The sequence below is a fragment of the Equus asinus genome, chromosome 21 (genome assembly GCF_041296235.1).
Source record: "Equus asinus isolate D_3611 breed Donkey chromosome 21, EquAss-T2T_v2, whole genome shotgun sequence".
Classification (NCBI taxonomy): Eukaryota; Metazoa; Chordata; class Mammalia; order Perissodactyla; family Equidae; genus Equus; species Equus asinus.
The window spans coordinates 62737029-62756189 of NC_091810.1; the positions used below are offsets into that span (position 1 = coordinate 62737029).

The 19161-nt window shown below is 42.1% G+C and overlaps 1 protein-coding gene across 1 annotated transcript in view; it reads left to right on the forward strand.

Annotated features, from left to right (window-relative positions):
- The first annotated feature begins 14700 nt into the window (after window positions 1-14700).
- SUSD5 (sushi domain containing 5) overlaps window positions 14701-19161 on the forward strand; it is a 58925-nt gene continuing 54464 nt past the window's right edge. Inside the window, exon 1 of the mRNA XM_014851832.3 lies at window positions 14701-15218. Coding sequence (XP_014707318.1) covers window positions 15128-15218 — 91 coding nt within the window. The 5' untranslated portion in view covers window positions 14701-15127. The remainder of the gene's footprint in view (window positions 15219-19161) is intronic.

Consider the following 19161-nt stretch of genomic DNA (forward strand, 5'->3'; position numbering starts at 1 on the left):
TCATTCTTCCCATCCTTTTTCCCATTTTGCTTCTGTAGACACACATTGTGTATTTTTGTGGGACCTGGAGAAGCTGCAAGTTAAGAATTTGTTTGTTTTTTCATGTGAATGAAGATAAAGTTCCTTGAAAACCAAGTCCAAATAACTACAGAGCAATCCTTTTATTTGCTCATTTATGCTTACACAGACTGTTTGGCAGGACCCTCTTCAAAGTCAGTAGACAGGAAAATATGCTGTCTTAAAATATAATGTAATGAAAAACAGTAAGCTTCTAATTATTCACCCAAGGCTATTCCTGCCCTTTTCAATAAATTAAAGCAAGCTTGGCTACCTTTGTATGGATGGCATAAAAAGTAAACAGGGGCTGAGACAGCAGATGGCACGCCTAGCAATCCAGGATGCAGATGATGCAAGTCTTCTCAGAGCAGGATGCCCTTCCACGGGGTTTAATCAGGCACTATGTCAATGTCTGGTGGGGTTCTCAATGGCTATATGCCTATCTCGTATCGCTCATGTGCTCTGGGTGCTCTCTCTTGATCCCAGCCCAGATTCATCCCTAGACTTTGGCTGTCAAACTGTTCCAACTTGAATATTCCCTGAAACTGCTTCTCACCTTCTTGTTTCCCCATCGCTTATTTGATGAATGAACGAATGAACGAATGAATGAGAGCTGAGCAATTTGTTCATAGTCACAATACTATCAAGTGGCAGAACCCACTTGTTTCTGTTCAGCACTCTGCTACCCACCTTAGGGAATAAAGGAGAGATACAAAATTTATCTCTCCCCCTTTTCCCACTACCTATCTGTGTCCAAGTCAATTCTAGGTAAGTATCTGGAATGTTGTCATGTGTATATTCCTGTAGATATATATAAACTGTTATCTACAGATGACTTAACCTAATTATTATTGATTTGCTAACTCAGCAGTGAGTGATTTTAGTTTCCAATACAAAATAATAAAAAGAGAAAATATTTGCACATAGCTTGATGTATATCTTCAGATGGTAAACTGAGGTGCCAAATGAATAAAAAAATATTTAAAGTATATGAGTTGGTATGTTGAACAAAAGGGATACATAGATTGTCATCAAAGCACATGTTTATTTTTACTGTTCCTTTGAATATTACTTAATGGGGATGGGTAATCATCCCTGTTCCCCAACTCCCATAGGGTCCATGGAGTGTTTTCCACTTTAAGGTAATGGTTCCACTCTCGTTTAAATTTACAAATATGGGGCGGGCCCTGTGGTGTAGTGTCTGGGTTCGGCACACTCCACTTCAGAGGCCTGAGTTCACGGGTTTGTATCCTGGGAGCAGAGCTACACCACTCAAAGGCATGCTGTGATGACAATCCACATATAAAACAGAGGAAGACTGGCACAGATGTTAGCTCAGGGCTAATCTTCCTCAAACAAAAAATGAAGAAGATCGGCAACAGATGTTAGCTCAGAGCAAATCTTCCTCAGCAAAGTAAGTAAATAAATAAATAAATAAATTTATAAATACAATTTTGTTTCAGAAATCAGCACTAGACACAACAATTGAAATGCACAACTCTGATGGGAGTAAGTCTTCTCCTCCCCCTGTTTGGGCTCCCATGTCTCTTGTGGTTGCATCTCTGTTTTGGGATCCCTAGAGCTCTTTTCTCAGCCCTTGGGCAGCTTACATAAACCTCTGTCCTATGTCTGCTGAAGTCTCTTTGCCTTTCCAGATAGCCTTGTGTGGCAGGACCAAAATAACCCCAAGCCAACTCTCTTTCCAGCAGGGCCCACATTTGGTCCCATGCTCTGACAAATTTTGGGAGTGTGGGAGTGGAGACTCCAGCTTGGCCAACAGGAGGCATTCTAAATGCAGAAAACAACCATGCATGATGAAAGGGACCATTGGACTCAAACACAATATTGGAAGTCTCTTTAGAAGTCATCTCCCTGTTGCTGGCCTTTACTGAACAAGAAATGGAGAGCAAAGGAATGATTAGCTCAACAATAGGTGGTTGATAGACTTAAGAGTAGGATTGATTTTTCTGATGGCCAGGCATCTTGGACCCTTCTATCACATTACTTCTCAAAGTAAATTTAAAAATATCTACGCCTTTGCTACACTTCAGTAAAAATCAAAATGAATATATGGGCTAAGATGAGAGATATTTCATGTCACATCATTAGGCTGAGTTTTTTCTGCCTTCTCACCACGTCCCGTGCACATGATGACCATTCTTCTGGAAATGAAGATTTGAGTACATAGCCTGACAAGTACATGTATATCAGTGGGTACAATAAGACTGTCTATTATTATGTATCCTAGGTTGCCTTAGATATTTGATCTTAGGTTTGTTTGTGTTTTTTAAGGTAAAATGAAGAAAATTTGACTTACATACAGATGGAAACTATCATCCATAATAAATGGCTCTAAGGATCCTAAAATGTTGAACTTCAGCAAAATGATTCATAGCAACTATTCGTCAAGCATTTATTTTGGTTAAGATAATAATGAAGACTTTTTTTCTTTGGCTGGGAACTACTATTTCATGGTTGTCATGAATTATTTGAACAAAACTGCCAACCCAAAATTCCCATAGTTCAGTCATGGAAGATTGCGAGGTATTTTAAATTAGTAATGACCTTGGTGAATCCAAATGGAGAAGAAACTTCTATAAATGAACTGTTTGATATATGCAATGTCTGTATTTCTTCCCTAGATAACTTGGTGGTGCTATTTACAGGGGGTGAGTTCTTCATTACTACCTTAATACATGGACTGTCTGAGGGGGGTCTGCGATGAGAGATCCCCTGAATAGCAGTCATGGTTTTCAATGGCTGAGAGTTCCACAGGGAATTGCCCTGTTGTCCCAGAGCAAACAGATATAGTCCAGAGGTTGCTCTGTGATCTTTAAAGAAGTGAAGGTCTTAATGTTAGACATAATAGAAGACTGGAGTATGCATATCCTTCTCGCTGCTGTGAATTAACCTTACTCAACTCACCTCCCCTTTATTGGGCGCCTACTCTGTTCCATGTCCTGAGCTAGAAGCTGCAGACATAAAACAAGACACAGCCCTTGCCCTCAAGTGGTTTGCAGAGTGATGCAAAGTGCTAAGGTACCATGCATGTAGAAATTATTATGGGTAATCGTTTTATCTGTGGAAAGTTTTTTGATTTACAAAGTAATTCCAATCTCAAAGACCCTGTATGTCAGGTAGCGTTATCGTCTCTATTTTATAGGTAAAGAAACTGAGGCCCAGAGATGTAAAGTGATATGTTCATGGTTCATGTCCATGGTTCCACGGCTATTAAGTTGCAAAAGTCAGACTTACACTCAGTTCTTCTGACTCCTTTCCGGAGTGGTCCCTCTCAGTGGCATTTGCATCTCAACAAGGATCAAAGTCTGCTCTGAAAGCTACAGGAATCACACCATGGACTGCAGGAGCTATATCTGAGATTGGAGCACTGGGGCCCTCCCGGGGTCCCTGAAAAGCCAGCACAGAAGCAGCCTGTGGATAAGACCCGCCCGGAAATAGGTCTTATTCTGATGCCAGCACTGCAGCCCAGCTCCTTGGCTGCCCTGAACAGCCTTCCCGCCAAGTCCAAAGCCCGTCTTCCTGTGGAGCCAGGGTTTCTGAATTGCTTTCTGAGGGCTCATTCCTACTTTTCATTAGATTAGGTGCAAACAGTCTGAGTAAACAAAATAAAAATTCTCTGCCATTGGCAGCCTGCTGCTAACTGCTATACCCTGGATGGTTTTCTTTTCGTTAATAATTCAATTGCTAAAAAAAAAAAAAAAGAAAGAAAGAAAAAAGAGGGGCTTGGCAGGGACTTGGCTCCAGCTGCAAATCAACTTCAGACTCCAGAGGAACTTGAAAGATCTACCAGCGCCCACAATGGCTCTTCAGTGCAGCCTGTGTTTACTCAGGACCCAGCCCACAACCTCCCTAGTCCCGAAGGCAGCCTGCATGTAAATGCTACATTGTGCAGTAATTTTTCGGTTATGTGGCTTCAGGCTGGTGGCAGATGATTTGTGAGACTGCTTCAGATCCATCAGGTTTGAAATTCTACGTTGGCTGGTACATTGCTTTGGAGGCTCATTTACTCATCCTTGCATTCATCAAAGCTTAATTAAATGCCTACTATGTGCTAGGCACTGTACTAGCTACCAGAGATAGAAAAACATACAAGGACATGGTCACTGTCCTAAAAAGACGAGGCTAGGAAGAGACTCATGCGATCCCTTGGCAAGTTCCTTCTTTTACTGAGCATATTACCATGACCCTTGACAAGCTCTCTCCTTGGGGTCCTTTGGAGAGTTAACCCAATAGCTTGGGGTATATGATTAATTCATCAAACATAGGTTGAGAGCTTACTATGAACCAGGCACTTCTCAAGGCACTAGAGGTAAAAACACAGAAAAGATGTAGCCCCTGTCCTCAAGGACATTCAGAGTAGTGAGAGAGACAGATCTGCATAACAATAGTTCCATTAAAGAGCCGTAATTACTAAAAGACAACTGTTCAGGGTACAGTGGAAGCACAAAGGGGAGAGTCATCAGTGGAGAGGTTGGACTAAGTCACAAAGGAGACTTCACAGGGGAGATGATGCTAGTATGGAGTCAAGAAAGATGAGCAGGTATTCGAGCAAGTATTCAACCAGGTGGACTGTGGAAAACAGAGGGTCCACAATACCATGGAAGTAACTTACTCATTCATTCATCAGACATTTAGTGAGTACCTATTATGTGCCTGGCACTGGAATAGGGGCTGTGCTAGACACTGGTGATACAGAGCTAGTAAGACCCTGCCCCTACCCCCTGGAAACTTATTCTTCAGAAAAAGGGATAGACCCATAAATTTACAATCACATACGATGACCTAAGTTGTACAGTCATAAGGTGCTCGAGAGGTTACTTATGGTTTCTTTCTCACACCTGGACATGAAATGTAACATCAGACTCTGCCTTTCAAGCATTTAACCCTAATTGAATGAGAAGAAATGCTACAGGGTATCTAAGAGGCAATATAGTATGAACATAAGAGTAGAGACTTTGGAATCATGTGCAGTTGGGTTCAAATCCCACTTTTGCCATACTAGCTGTGTGACCTTGGGCAATTTTCATAACCTACGTAGAAAAAAATCTCCATTTTCTCATCTGAAACCTGACTGTAGAGTTATTGTGAAGCTTAGAGATAAAATTTAAATTAAAGTGCCTCGTTATCATAGGTGATCAATAAAAGGTAATTACTTCTTGGTGCACATATAACATTGTGAAGTAAACTTCCAGCACCAAAGTAATATGTTAAGTTTATTTAGGACAATTACTGTCCATAACTTCAGTGTTAAGAAAACTATGATCAACATTTAGCCTTCTGACTCTACATGCCGGGTAGAAATTTGGACATAACAAGATATAAATGAGGCCAGCTAGGCTAACTAAATTTGAAAGTCTTTAGTGATATACCAAGAGATCCTACTTAATGATCCAGGCCATTAGAGATTTTAAACAGAAAACCAGCTTTCCCTACAACTGAGAGACCAAGTGGGACACGATAGGCTGATCTATGTATTAGCTAGGGCTTTGCACATAGCCAGGCATCTTTTTGAATGCATGAACTCTGAAATATCCTAACCGAAAAAGAATCTTTTGAATATAAAGAATGGGACTCTCAGGTAGGGTCTAAGCACACTCCATTTGTCATTTACAAATTTAATGACCATGGAATGTTTATGAGTGGTGTGTTTTTATGTGAGGATAAGAAGCCAGGAGAGGAGAGGGCCTGAAAAAAGAATGAATTTGGAAGTGAGAGAGAGTTGAGAAGAGAGAAGAGAAAAACAAAAGAAGACGGCTGTGGAAAGTGGCAGAGTGGGCAAAAGGACTTCGGACTTTTAAAATAGGAAAGTCTAATACTCCATTTTAAGTTGTTTGCACTTAGGTGAAAAACTCTCACCACTTTTCTAAAGCCTTTGACAAAAGACTGTTTCATAGGTAAAAGGTTTAAGTGAATAGAGTTTTGGTAAAAATTAAGAAAAAATTACTCCAACATGCATTCCACATTTGCGTGGGCACCAAGGTGGAAATAAAGGGACTACAGCCACTTTCTGTAGAACCAGAAGTGGGAGCAGTAATTTGAAACCCAAGCGTCTCAGAGATTTTCAGAAATCTTTGGGTGGACTTTGAACTTTTCACAGAATGTTGTGACTTTGTTAAATTAACCTTTGTTAAGTAGAGCCCCAGTTTAACTAAAGACCAAAGGGAAAGTGAAATAGAGAAGTTGATTGCTCACATGTCCTAGAGGAGGTACATGGCATGCCTTGAGGAGTTATATGGGGACGTCAAGGTGGGGTGCAGACAGAGCATTTCTGGATGTTATGTTTTTCTTCCCTATTTTCTATCTCTCTGTCATTCTGCTATACCTTCTGGGAGATTTTTTCAACTTTATCTTCAAACTTGTCTATTGAACTTTTCATTTCTTTTTTTTTTTTTTGAGATTTTATTTTTTCCTTTTTCTCTCCAAAGCCCCCTGGTACATAGTTGTGTACTTGTTTAGTTGTGGGTCCTTCCAGTTGTGCATGTGGGACGCCACCTCAGTAAGGCCCGATGAGCAGTGCCATGTCCGCGCCCAGGATCTGAACCACCAAAACCCTGGGCCGCATAAGCGGACCGCAGGAACTTAACCACTCAGCCACAGGGCTGGCCCCAGAGCTTTTCATTTCTGATCTCATGTTTTAATTTCTAAGAAATCTTTTTTTTTTGTATTCTGAATATCCTTTTTTTTTTGGTACAATGCCCGTCTTCTATGGTTTTTAATGCAGTATCGTCTCTTATCTCCCAGGTTATTGCGTTCAAGTTTTCTTGTCCCTGCATTGTCTCTGTCTCTTCTGGGTTGTTCTTATTTCCTGTTTCTTTAGTTAGGTCTCTAGCTATCATACTATAGGTTTTCCTCAGATATCTGGTGATCCTGCATTGTCTACACTTGAACATATGAGGTCTTCAAGGGATATGTGCTGTGACAACACCTACACACAAGGAGCCAGCTGAGTCATGATACATCTCCATTTTCTATTTAGATGGTTACATAGCTTACACAATATTTCCAGGCATCCATGCCACATAAATCCATAGATCACAGGTTTATTTACCACAAGTAATCCTAAACAACCATATACATCCTTCAAAAAGCATTCCAAGGGGGCTGGCCCCGTGGCCGAGTGGTTAAGTTCGCGTGCTCCGCTGCAGGCGGCCCAGTGTTTCGTTGGTTCGAATCCTGGGCGCGGACATGACACTGCTCATCAAACCACGCTGAGGCAGCGTCCCACATACCACAACTAGAAGGACCCACAACGAAGAATATACAACTATGTACCGGGGCGGGGGGCTTTGGGGAGAAAAAGGAAAAAATAAAATCTTTAAAAAAAAAAAAAAAAAGCATTCCAAGGATAAGGTTCTTGCTAGAAAATATTATTTGTTTGTTTGCTAAGAAGTCTGTCATTAACATATTTAAAAAGAGATTTGATGGGATCGCCTTCTTTCTTTCCTGGTTCTATCTCTGGAGTAATGAAGAGAATGAATTACAGACCTGTTGCTTAGCCAATTACTTCACTGTGTTTATGGTGTGCTAGGACCTCTTATCTAATCACAAGAACTCTATGGGGTTGGTGTTATTATCCCCACTTAACAAACAAGGATGTGAGTGTCAGCACTTAAATCGTTTCCCCAAGATCATGACATCTGGTGAAATCAGGAGGGCCTCAAATGGCTAACTTCAAGTTCTTCTCCCCACTATGCTCCCACAGCTGATGTCCCCTAGCCAAACAACCCTCATCATCACAGGGACCAGGCACAGTTTCTGTTTTTCCCTGAGCAGCAGGTTTCAGTTCTCCACCAGTCTGAGGAATTATTGAAACAACACAATCACATCCTTCCACAGACACCAGAGGTCATCTCACCTTCTTGTCACTACAAAGCCTGTGTCCCATAGCTCCTCCTTGTTCATTCTGTTCCCAAGTGCAAACCCCGTGTGGCACTGCATGGCATGCAGTGTCCTCCTCTCCTAGGCTGAGTATATGTAACTATTAAACTGCTATCAATCACACCTGTGTAGTGTTGAGTGTCATGTGTTTGGCCATTCTTATAAGAAAATTAGGAAATGATTCCAGGAGACCCGGCATGTTTCTCCTTTGATAGAATGAGCTTCTGAAAGATTTATCTTGATTTCATGCATAGACGAAAAAAATTGGACCGCTATTTAAGTAAGCTGATTTTCTTTTTAACGTATTGATGACACTGTGTGAAACTGGCATCATTTAACCAGTAATGGAATCAACATATATGCACAGGAAAACTTGAAATAAAAAAATGAAACAAATTAATTTATAAGAACAGTCATTTGATCACATTGAAAAGTCATGTTTCATAGAATCGTATGTAAATGGACCTTCTGCATTGCACATGTTAACATACTGTCTTCAAGCAGTGTTCTTAAAAATAACTGACAACTTTTGAAATGATTGCTGATGCATCAGCAGATTCACATATTCTGATTTTCATGTTGTCAGTGAAATCCTTCAGGTCCATGATGGATCGTAAACGTTGACAAACATTTTCGACAACTTGCATGTTCATTATTAACTATCTTGAGAAATGGAAATACAGTACTTAATTTTTCATTAAATATGCTATCAAAAGAATTTATTGCAAAATAGAGTTACCAAACAATAAAATAAATAACTAAATAGTTGTAGATTTACACGATATAATAAATGATTGTTCAATGTAGCAAGAGCATTCAAACTATACAGTAAGTGCTCGAGGATTCTTCAGTCTCTATTTTCTGCACATATTTTACATAAAATTGAACCTATAATGTTCCTCTTTTCCCACTGACCTGCTGACTGGTGGCCTCGTACATTTTACAGACCACTGAAAAGCTGCCTAATAAGTTTATTGGTTGGCAGAGACTTTGAATACTTTTCCCATCATGACCAGAGACCATAAAGAGTGAGTTGTCCCTAGCTTCTTGCCTTTGAACACACTTGATTCATATTGTTAATCATTCTGCATACTGTCCTTGAAAGGGAGAAGTTGGTTACACAGCATCAGAAAAAGGTCAGGGAAAATGAGATGGGTCTCTGGTTATCTTTCATGTTTAACCATGTTTTCAAGTGAGAACTGCACACGCATCTCACACATTACCAGGTGACAATATGCAGAAGCTAGAAGTGCAAAATTGACAACTACCATTCTGGTTTATGTTACTTTTACTGTTAATAATTTTTCTTTTGAAAATGAAAAATCCGGATCAAATATAAAATTGGACAGGATGCTGGGACAAGAGGCACAAACAAGAGGTATAAACCAGGATGTTTGGTCATTCAATGTTTCTTTCCTGTTTGCTGGAGTGAAAGCCAGAAGAATTTGGACACTGTTAGTGGCTTATCTTCAAATTAATCAGGTGTTGAGGGCAATTGCACCTGCTCTTCCAGGTATATTGTCATTCCTAGGATAAATCAATACAGATTTTGGCACTTGTTATGCCATTATTAACCCAGTAATGGTTTATTTTTAATTTCATCAACAGAAGTATTTTGCCTTTGTCTAGCAAGGATAGCAGCACACTTTCACTGTCTCATCTCAGGGCTGTATCTAGAGACAAACTGATACCTCTGTACTACCATGAGGAATAATAAGATACGGTGGTTTGGGGACCATTTACTATGTGGAGACCCATAAGGCTCACAGTTTTGAAAATAGTCCATAGCAAGAGGGAATTCCACAACATCCAGGCAGCAGTGCAAACTGCCTTGCCACTTTGGCATCGCGTCACAAAAGACACAATGCTTTGTGTGTGTGGCAGATAGGGATACCTTATGAAGCTTGGGAAAACAAAACAGTAGAATGGCAATGCAGACCTCTAGATTTTAGGGTAAAATCAACCATTCTCCATTTGATAAGCAGTTCCTAGCTTGCTATTAGGCCTTGGTGGAGATTGACTTGACCACAGACACCACGTGAGTATGAGACCTTAGCTGGACTCATGAATGGGGCATTTTGAATCACATGGAGAATTGCACTGTTAAGTGGAAGTGGTATATACAAGGGTGGGTCTGGAAGGAACAAGTCAATTGACGGGCAGGTGACTCAGAGTCTCACGGCACTTGCTCCTACTGCTTTGCTGCCTCAACCCCAACCCACACCTATGGACTCATGGGGAGTTTCACTTAACAGAAGAGGAAAACCCTTGGGCTGGCTTTACACTTGAGTGTTGATGGCATAGCATCAGCCATCCCCACTCTGGTATAGCACTAAAAACAGTAGTGACACAAAATGACAAACATTGTATGATTCCACTTATATTAGGTACCCAGAAGAGTCAAATTCATAGAGCCAGGAAGTAGCACAGTGGTTACCAGCGACTGGGGGATGCGGGGAATGGGATTTATTTTTTCATGGGCACGAAGTTTCAGTTAGGGATGATGTAAAAGTTCTAGAGATGGATAGTGGTGATGGCTGCACAAAAATGTGAATGTACTTAATGTCACAGAACTATACATATAAAATGGTTAAAGTAATAAATTTTATGTTACGTATATTTTACCACAATGAAAAAGAAGCAACAAAAGAAAATCCTCCCAATGGGTGGAACGTTGGTTAACATGAAAGGAAAATTGGTTTATTCATGGATCTGCATTGATTTATGGCTAATGCCTAAAAGAGTTGGTCAGAGAATTGAAAAATTCAAGGTTGGAGGACTGATAACAAGGGTGTCAGTATGGAACTCTTGAAATGAGCAGCCTGTGAATACATATGCAGCCTATCCCCCTCTACAGGCATTCAGTGGAAAAGATGCTCCTAACAATCAGGTGGACACCTGGGAGAATTGGACCCATTTTCTAGCTGTCAGTTGCCTCCTTCTCCCACCACATCTGTGCTCGTGCGATGGAACCGTGTATGTAGGGGCCATGGTGACAGGGATGGAGGCCTTGCAGGAGTGCAATAACACAAACCTCTCTTCTTTTTAGATTTGATCTGATTACCACCACTGCTGAGTGTCCAATGTGCCAACAGCAGAAGCCACCATGAGTCTCCATATGGCATCATTCCCTAGCCGGCCCCTCCTGTTGGCTATGTGGGAAAAGATTGTTTACATTGGATCCCTTTGTTCATAAAGGCCACAGTTATGTGTACTCATTAGAACAGATCCTTATACTAGACATGATTTTGCCTTCCTTGCCTGTCTTGCTTCTGTTAGCACGACTATCATGGACTCAAGGAATGCCTCATCTATTGCCCTGGAATCACTTGTTACATCATCTATAACCAAGAAAATCATTTCGTGGCAAAGGCAGTAGGGCAATGGACTCATGCCCATGAGTTTTACTATATACCCCATTACCCAGAAGCAGATGTCTTGATAGAAAGGTGAGGTCACAGGGTACTAGCTGGGGACAACACTCTGAGAGGTTTGGGCAGTCATCCAGGATACAGTATATGCCTTAAAAACAGCAGCCAATATCCGTGGTCATTTCTCTATAGGCAGAATATACTAAGAACCAAGGAGTGGAAGTGGGAGTGAGTGCCTTTCTATTACATGTAATAACCCACCTACCAAAGTTTCGCATACCATAGCCACAATCTTTAGGTTGGTGAATTGGGAGGTTTGGGCGGGCGAGGCAGAAATACTTCCACCAGTAAACACACAGGCATGTGCCAGTAAATTGGAAGCTAAGATTGCTCTCCAACAGACAGAAAATAAGGCCACTCTTCTGGCTGGTGATTGATCCTGATTACCAGGAGAAAATTGGGTTGCTGCTACATAATGCGGGCTTGGATGACTATGTCTAGATCCCTGGGGATTCCCACATCCAAAAGTCAGTAGGAAACGTGGCAAACCAATAAAGATAGGTCCTTAGTAGGAATGAAAGTCTGGGTCCTTCCCACCAGTTAAAAAAACAAACAAACAAAAACTCCTTCGGTGAAAGATGTTCAGAGAGTGGAAGAGTAACATTGCAATGATTATCAAATAAGGCCTCATGACCAGTTACGCAAGTAGGAACTGTAGCATCTATATTTTATGATAATAGTTTACTTCTCCCCTTTTCTCTTTAAGTGAAAGGGGACTTATGTGAAAATAACCACTGATGGTGGTTAATATTACAGGTTAGCTCCAAGTGAGAATTTGACTGACATATTTGAATTGATGTATTTCTAGATCATACAGAAATAGATGGGACTTTGTGTTTCCCCTGTCTTGTTTTTAATTATTTTCATCCACATGAAAGAAAAGAATAGATGGACTGCTGGCTGTCTTCCAATTGCCTCGCCAGATCCACTCTCTACCCTTCTTTGCCCGACTCTGCATCCTGGGAGGACAACATCTAAGGACCGTGGCACCTGCGCTCCTTTGCCCTCCAGCCCATAGGGGGCATCAGGAGGAATCTGAAGGTTAGAAGGAGAGAGAGGCTGGGGTATTTCTTCCCCACTCCCTCCCTACCAGGCCCGTGGCAGCGATTTTATCTTCTACCTATGGCTACCACTCCTTTCAGGCATCCTCTTTCATGGCCACAGCCCTTGCTGGGTTTTGGTAACGCCCCACCCTCCCCTCACACCTTCAGGCCTCAAGGTGGTAACGGCTTCCTACTGTTGATAGTCCCGAGAGCTTTACCATCCTTTATTGGTTCCCTCAACTCTGCCCACATCTCTACATGTGGTCCTTTTATTAGACTCTCTTCTATTAAACCTATTTATTCCTTAGGTCAATGGCTGAATATTATTTTTGAAATATTTGTTATTAAGGTATAAATAACATTCAACAGAAGGCACAGATTTTAAGTGTATAGTTTAGTGAGGTTTGACAAATGCATGCACTCATGTGACCACCATGCTCATCAAGATACAGAACACTCGCGTCACTTCAGAAGTTCCTTTGTGTTCCCACCCCGCCAGAAGCAACCAGTGTATGGATTGTTTTCACCACAGAATAGTTTTTCCCCTTCTTGAAACTTTGTATAAAAATGGAAGCACACAGTAAGTGTAAGTCTTTTGAGTAAGGCTTTTCTCATTCAGCACAATATTTTTGAGATTCATTTACATTATTGAGTGTATCAGTTTTTCATTCCTTTTACTGTTGAATAGTATTCTTTTGTGTGACTATTACACAGTTTTTCTATTCATCTGTTGATGTCATTTGGGTTGCTTGCAGTTTTTAATTTTTGTGAATAAAGCTGCTATGGCATTTGTGTGCAAATCTGTTTGTGGACCTAAGTTTTCATTTCTTTTGGATATACACTTAGGAGTGGACTTTCTGTGTCATAGGGGAGGTATATGTTTAACTTTATATGAAACAGCCAAACCGTTTTCTCAAGCAGTTGTACCAATTAAACCTTTATAGCATGTCATCTCTCTAAATTAGGACAGCCCAAGACAGACCTGCATAAAGACAAACTTTAAAATGTCATTAGGATTAGGTAGTAATATCCAGTTGACTATTCTAAAAACATTAGCAGGCACAGCTCCTGAAGGAACCGGTCCGGTGCTCCTGCAGGTGCCTTCTGGCTCCTCCCTTCCATTCTCAGCAATCATCAGACTTTAAAAGGTCCCCTCCAGCCCAAACATGCCAAGTCTCACTCCAGGTTACCAGTTAGCTGTTAGAAAAGAAGTAGCTAAGTAAGTTAATTTACACTTACATGTGAATGATTGTCAGGCCTCACTGCATTTAACACCCTAAGGTATTTGTATTTTTGAAACAAAGTTTTATTTCACAAAGTAATTAATCACTAATAATAGCCTTGTAGTTGACATTTGGGGTGGAATATGGAGAGGAGACATCTTCTCCATGAACGTCAAAAACTACGTGATCTGAAAAGTGACACCTGTAATATCAGATGTGGGTTCAAATCCCAGTTTTCACCTGGAAAAGAAAGTAAATAGTCTTTCAATGTCTGCATCCCAGTTCATTGTCATTGGGTCAATCATCTGTTCCTGTTAGCACCAATCACTTGTTCAATCTTCCTCAAGCATCTGTCTCATTTAAGCGTGAGCATTTTTAGGACAGACTGTAGCCTCATTCGGGGTCCAGCACGGGCGCAGGCACGCCGAGGGCACTCGATAGATATTTGTTGACCAGTACATGAAGACGGAAGGGGTCTGTAAACTGTACAGTGCCACCAGTGCCCCACTTATAACACTGCCGATCTTTATTACTCCACCTATGAAGAATGCAAATTTTCGTTCCTTCACTGTTGATGCTGGGAGACGGGTGATCTGGAAGAAGAAATCAATTCAGGGCAGGGACGTCTGCAGCAGAATTCATAGGGACACTTATTTAGAAAGTAGATTCCGAAAAAAATCCGAATGGCAGGCCCTCTCCAGGTCAAGGAGCCCTGCTTTGGGAGGTGTAGTAATGGTGACATCCCCACCAGCGCTCATGGTGTTCTTGGAGAAAGGTTACGGTGTACCTGGAAAAGTCGTGAAGGAAGCGATGCGCAGATGCCCCTTTTGGAGTGACTGTCAATCTAAGCTCTTAGAGAAGAGGCGTCTCGCTATTCCGTGCGTTTCATTCCTTAGAGTGAGGTTGACGAGTTACATTCTTCTTCTTTTTCATAAAAATGTTCCTCCTCTACAGGAGGACGCCAGCTGGAAAGTCAAGAGGCAGAGGGCAGAGTTAGGCATCCGTTTTCGAACGGTCCTCCCAGAGGGGCTCGCCCTTTTAGACCGCCTCACCCTCGCGCCGAGGGTCCCCAGCCAGTCGGGGGTTCCCTGCAGCCGGCGCTCCGTTCTCCCCGCCTCCCTGCTCCCTCGCCCTCCGCCCGGGCGGCGCCCCGGGGGCTCGCGGTCCGGCGCAGCCTCTTTTGGCACCGAGGCCTCCAGGTGTCCAGCACCAAGGCGGAGCCGGGCTGCAGCCGCCTCCCCGGCGCCAAGGACCAGACCCCGGGGAGTTCGGGGCCCCAGCGCCGCGGCTCCGGCGTCCCCAGCTCCCCGAGGCCCTCCGCGCTCCTCCCTCCCGACGCGCCGGGCGCGAAGCCTGCGGCGCGCGAGCCGAGCGCAGCGCGCAGAGCCGAGCGGCGCACGCTGGGCAGTGGCCCGGGCCGCCCGGATCGCAGCCAGAGCTGCCTCGAGCCCGCCGGCCTGCGGGCGCCCGCACCATGGCAGCCGAGGGACCTGGCCTCCGCGCCCGGCTCTGGGCGGCGACGCTGCTCCTGCTCGCTCTGCCGCGCCTCTCTGTGCGGGCGGATGGTGAGTGTCCGCGGAGCGCTCGGGAGGCGGGGGACCGGGGGGCGCGTGGGGTCCGGGTCCGGAAAGCGGAGCCCGCTGGGGTGCCCCCGCGGACGAGCCCGCAAAACGGCAGTGCTGGCAGGGAACCAGGGGAGAGGCCGTCCTGCGACCCTGCGTCCCTCTCCCGGCCCAGCGAGTCTCCGCGCGCCGGAACGCCCCGTTGGGCCCCTGAACCATCCCTTCACGCCGGGCGCGCGCTGGAGAAAGCCCGAGCGTCGGTCCTGCAGCCCTGCCGCTAGCCTTCCCGAGATCCCCATGAAAGTTCTTTGAAATGAAATCACGTCTAGGGTGGCCTAGAACCTCCTCTGCGGAGATATAATTTTCCACGTCTATTAAATGTACTCCTGTCGGTAAGGCCGTTGATTAGAACACTCCCTCAGCATTTTGGCTTGATCCAGGAAGACCTGAAAGATAAGTGGGAATCAACTAGACAAAGGGGAGAGGAGAGTGTCCTGGGTAGAGGGGAAATAGCACGTGCAAAGGTCCTGTGAGCGGCAGGGAAAATGGGATAAATGATAGACAGTGTAGCTGGAGCTGAGAATGCAAGGTGAGGATGTCCCACGACATGAGGCTAGAGAAATAGATAGGGACCAGATTATTGCTGAGAATAATCTGAGAATCGATCCTTGCCTCTTTTTTTTTGTTCGTTTTTTGAACCTGAATTCAGCTTTCAATAATTCCCTGAAATTAGCCTGATTGGAGCCTTATATCAATTCAATTTATAAAGGTAATTCAGCTGAGTTTTGATTTTGGAACAAAACTCAGTTGACTTGGTGCAGGAGAATCTGAAAGAAAAGAAGCCAGCAGTTCTTACATCCATGAGGGGTTCCTAGTAACTACAAGTTTGGGACAAATTAGATCGATGAAGCAGAAGGACCGTTGCCTGATTCAGGATGCTTTGTATATTTTAAAATGTCACTGCTATTTAGCAAACAAAATTGGGTGAAACGAAAAGGCTGGACAAAAGAAGCATGGTGGTTAGGGAAAGGGGAAAACAAGGAAAAAACCTCCAGATGTTATCTTAGAGTTTTTGGTGCTCTTTATCCTATGTACCACCTTGAAGAACTCTTTGCTCCTAATTAAGACTGAATGTCTTATTTCTTTGTATCCTCAGAGAGAGTGTTAGAGGAGAAAACATTTTTAACTTTCAAGGCTCCTTACTGACCACTGTTAATTTTTTAATTGAGATATAATTCATGTAAAATTTACCTTTTTAAAATGTGCAGTTTGGTGGTTTTTAGTATATTCATTATGTTGTGCAGTCATCACCACTATCTAATTCCTGGACATTTCCATCACCCAAAAGTAAGTCCCATACCTGTGAGCAGTCAATCCACTGTTAATTCTTTACTGTATGATTTGTTTTTTTTTTGCCTGACATCAAGTCATGAAAATTAAGCTGATTTTAAAGAATGCAAGTAGAATAAATTGGAGCTAGTATTAACTTTTGAACAATGTATACTATTGTACCAATTTTAATTCCTTTTAAAGAAATATCTCTGCAATCCATGAGGCTTTAGAGTTTCACCCCATTATACCTGCTTAAGTGGAATGCCAGATGGATATGGATCAATATTTTGTGCCTGTCTGGCTTGATGTCAGTCATAGAAAATTGAAGGCAGAAATATCATTGGAAAAGGAGAAAGTAACGACAGCACCAGGCATATTTTCTTGTTACCGCTTGCCACAAATGTCTCCGTGTCTCCCTCCTTTCTTTTCTTCTCTCCACTTCCTCAATGGAGAATTATAGGTACGCTTGTTTTCAAGAAACTCTGTTTGCTGCGCTCCAACTTTTATAATAGAGCCATTGAAGAATTATAACCTATATTAGGAAAGGATTCTTTTCTTTACTAAATATATGCTTAACTACCACCACTTTCCACATTTAGTTATTTGTGTGCTACAGTGATGGAAGGGGTAGAGAAATGTTTGGCTAAACTGTGATGCGTTACAGACATTTGAAGAGAGAGAATTGAAACTATTTTTAAAAAACAAGTCAATGAGAAAAATTTCAATGAAAAACATTTAGTTTACATTCGACTAATTAGATGTGCATCTCATCCGTAAGGGAGACCTGCTACTGTACTTTTAAAATACTTTTGAAATTGAAAATCTTCACATTAACTGAATGCAAATTAAGTGTGTTTGATTACAGTAGTTTGATTAAAGTTTGTATGGGTAACAGGAAAAGATTCATTAAATCAACAGATAATTTATTATCTACTGTATGCTAGGTACTGTCCTTGCTGTTGAGGATAGAATGGTTGGGAGAAAGAGGTCCTTGCTATCAGGGAACTTTAAAGTCTAATGGAAGAGAAAGTCACTAAGCAAATCATTGCATGAATGAAATGTGAAATTGCAATTTTGGTAAGTGATCAGATTAAAGGATAGAAGGTTCAATGAGAGTATATAATAGGAGATTTTGACTTGGTATAGGAGTCTCTGAAAGATGAGTAAGAATTTACTTGGCAAAGAGAGGGAAAGAAGAGTATCTGGGTAGAGAATAGCGTATGCAAAGAAACTGTGGGTGGCAGGGAAAACGGAACGTGTGATAAGAGACAGAATGGCTGGGGCCAAGAGTACAGATGGAAGTGGCTCAAAATGCTGCTAGGGAAATTGGTAAGAGTGTGATGATGTAGGGCCTCATAGGCCAAATTTAGTTTAGTTGTTTTTTTCTTCTAAAGATTAGCACCTGAGCTAACCACTGTTGCCAATCTTTTTTTTTTTTTTCCTGCCTTATCTCCCCCAAATCTCCCCGCTACATAGTTGTATATCTTAGTTGTGGCATGTGGGACGCCGCCTCAACGTGGCCTGATGAGTGGTGCCATGTTCGTGCCCAGGATCCAAACTGGCAAAACCCTGGGCTGCCGCAGCGGAGCGCGCGAACTTAACCACTCGGCCACGGGGCCGGCCCCCCCTAAATTTAGTTTTAATCCAAAAAAGGAAAAGAAGCCATTGAATGGTTTCCAGTAGTAGAGTGACTGATCAGATCTGCATTTTGAAAACAATACCCTGATTGTGATGTAGGGAGAATGGATGGGACCAGGGCAAGACTGGATATAGAGAGACCATATAGGATGCTATTTCACTTGTCCAGGTGACAGAGGATGAGAGTGGAGAGGTGGATGGGATGGATGGAAAGGGTCTGGACTAAAGAGAAAAATGTGAGTCATCTGCGTAAGGATGGTCTTTGAAACCACGTGTGTGGATGGAATCCTGGGGAAAGGTTTTATCGTGAGAAGAGATGACCTAGAACTGAGACTGGAGTGAGGGAAACAGATTTAGGATTACTGAGTCTATGTTCATGAAATATATTGGCCTATAATTTTCATTTCTTGCAATAGTCTTGTCAGATTTTGGCATCAGGGTTATGATATTCCTAAAATGAACTGGAAATTGTTCCATCTTCTGTTCTCTGAAAGGGTTTCTGTGAGGTGAGGGTTTTTTTAAATGTTTGGTAGCAAGGTCATATGTGTTTGGACTTTTTCTTATTGGGAAATTTTAAATGATGAATTTAATTTCTGTAGTAGTAAAGGAATAGTCAGATTTTCTTATTCATTTTGTGTCAGTTTTGCTGTTTGTTTTTTTAAAGAAATTTGTCCATTTCATCTAAATTGTCAAGTGTATTTACATATATAACATAATAATCTCATTATTTTTTCAGTGTCCATGAGATCTGTGGTGATATCCTCTTTCATTGATATTGGTAATTGGTATTTTCTTTCTTTTTGTCTTGATCAATCTTGCCAGGTGTTTATCAATATTATCATTCTTTAGAAAAAAGCAGCTTTTGGCTTTATTTTCTTTGTTATGCCTCTGCTTTCCATTTCATTGGTTTCTCTTCTGTCTTTATTATTTCCTTCTTTCTACTTCTCTAGAGGCTTTAATTTTATGTTCTTTTTTC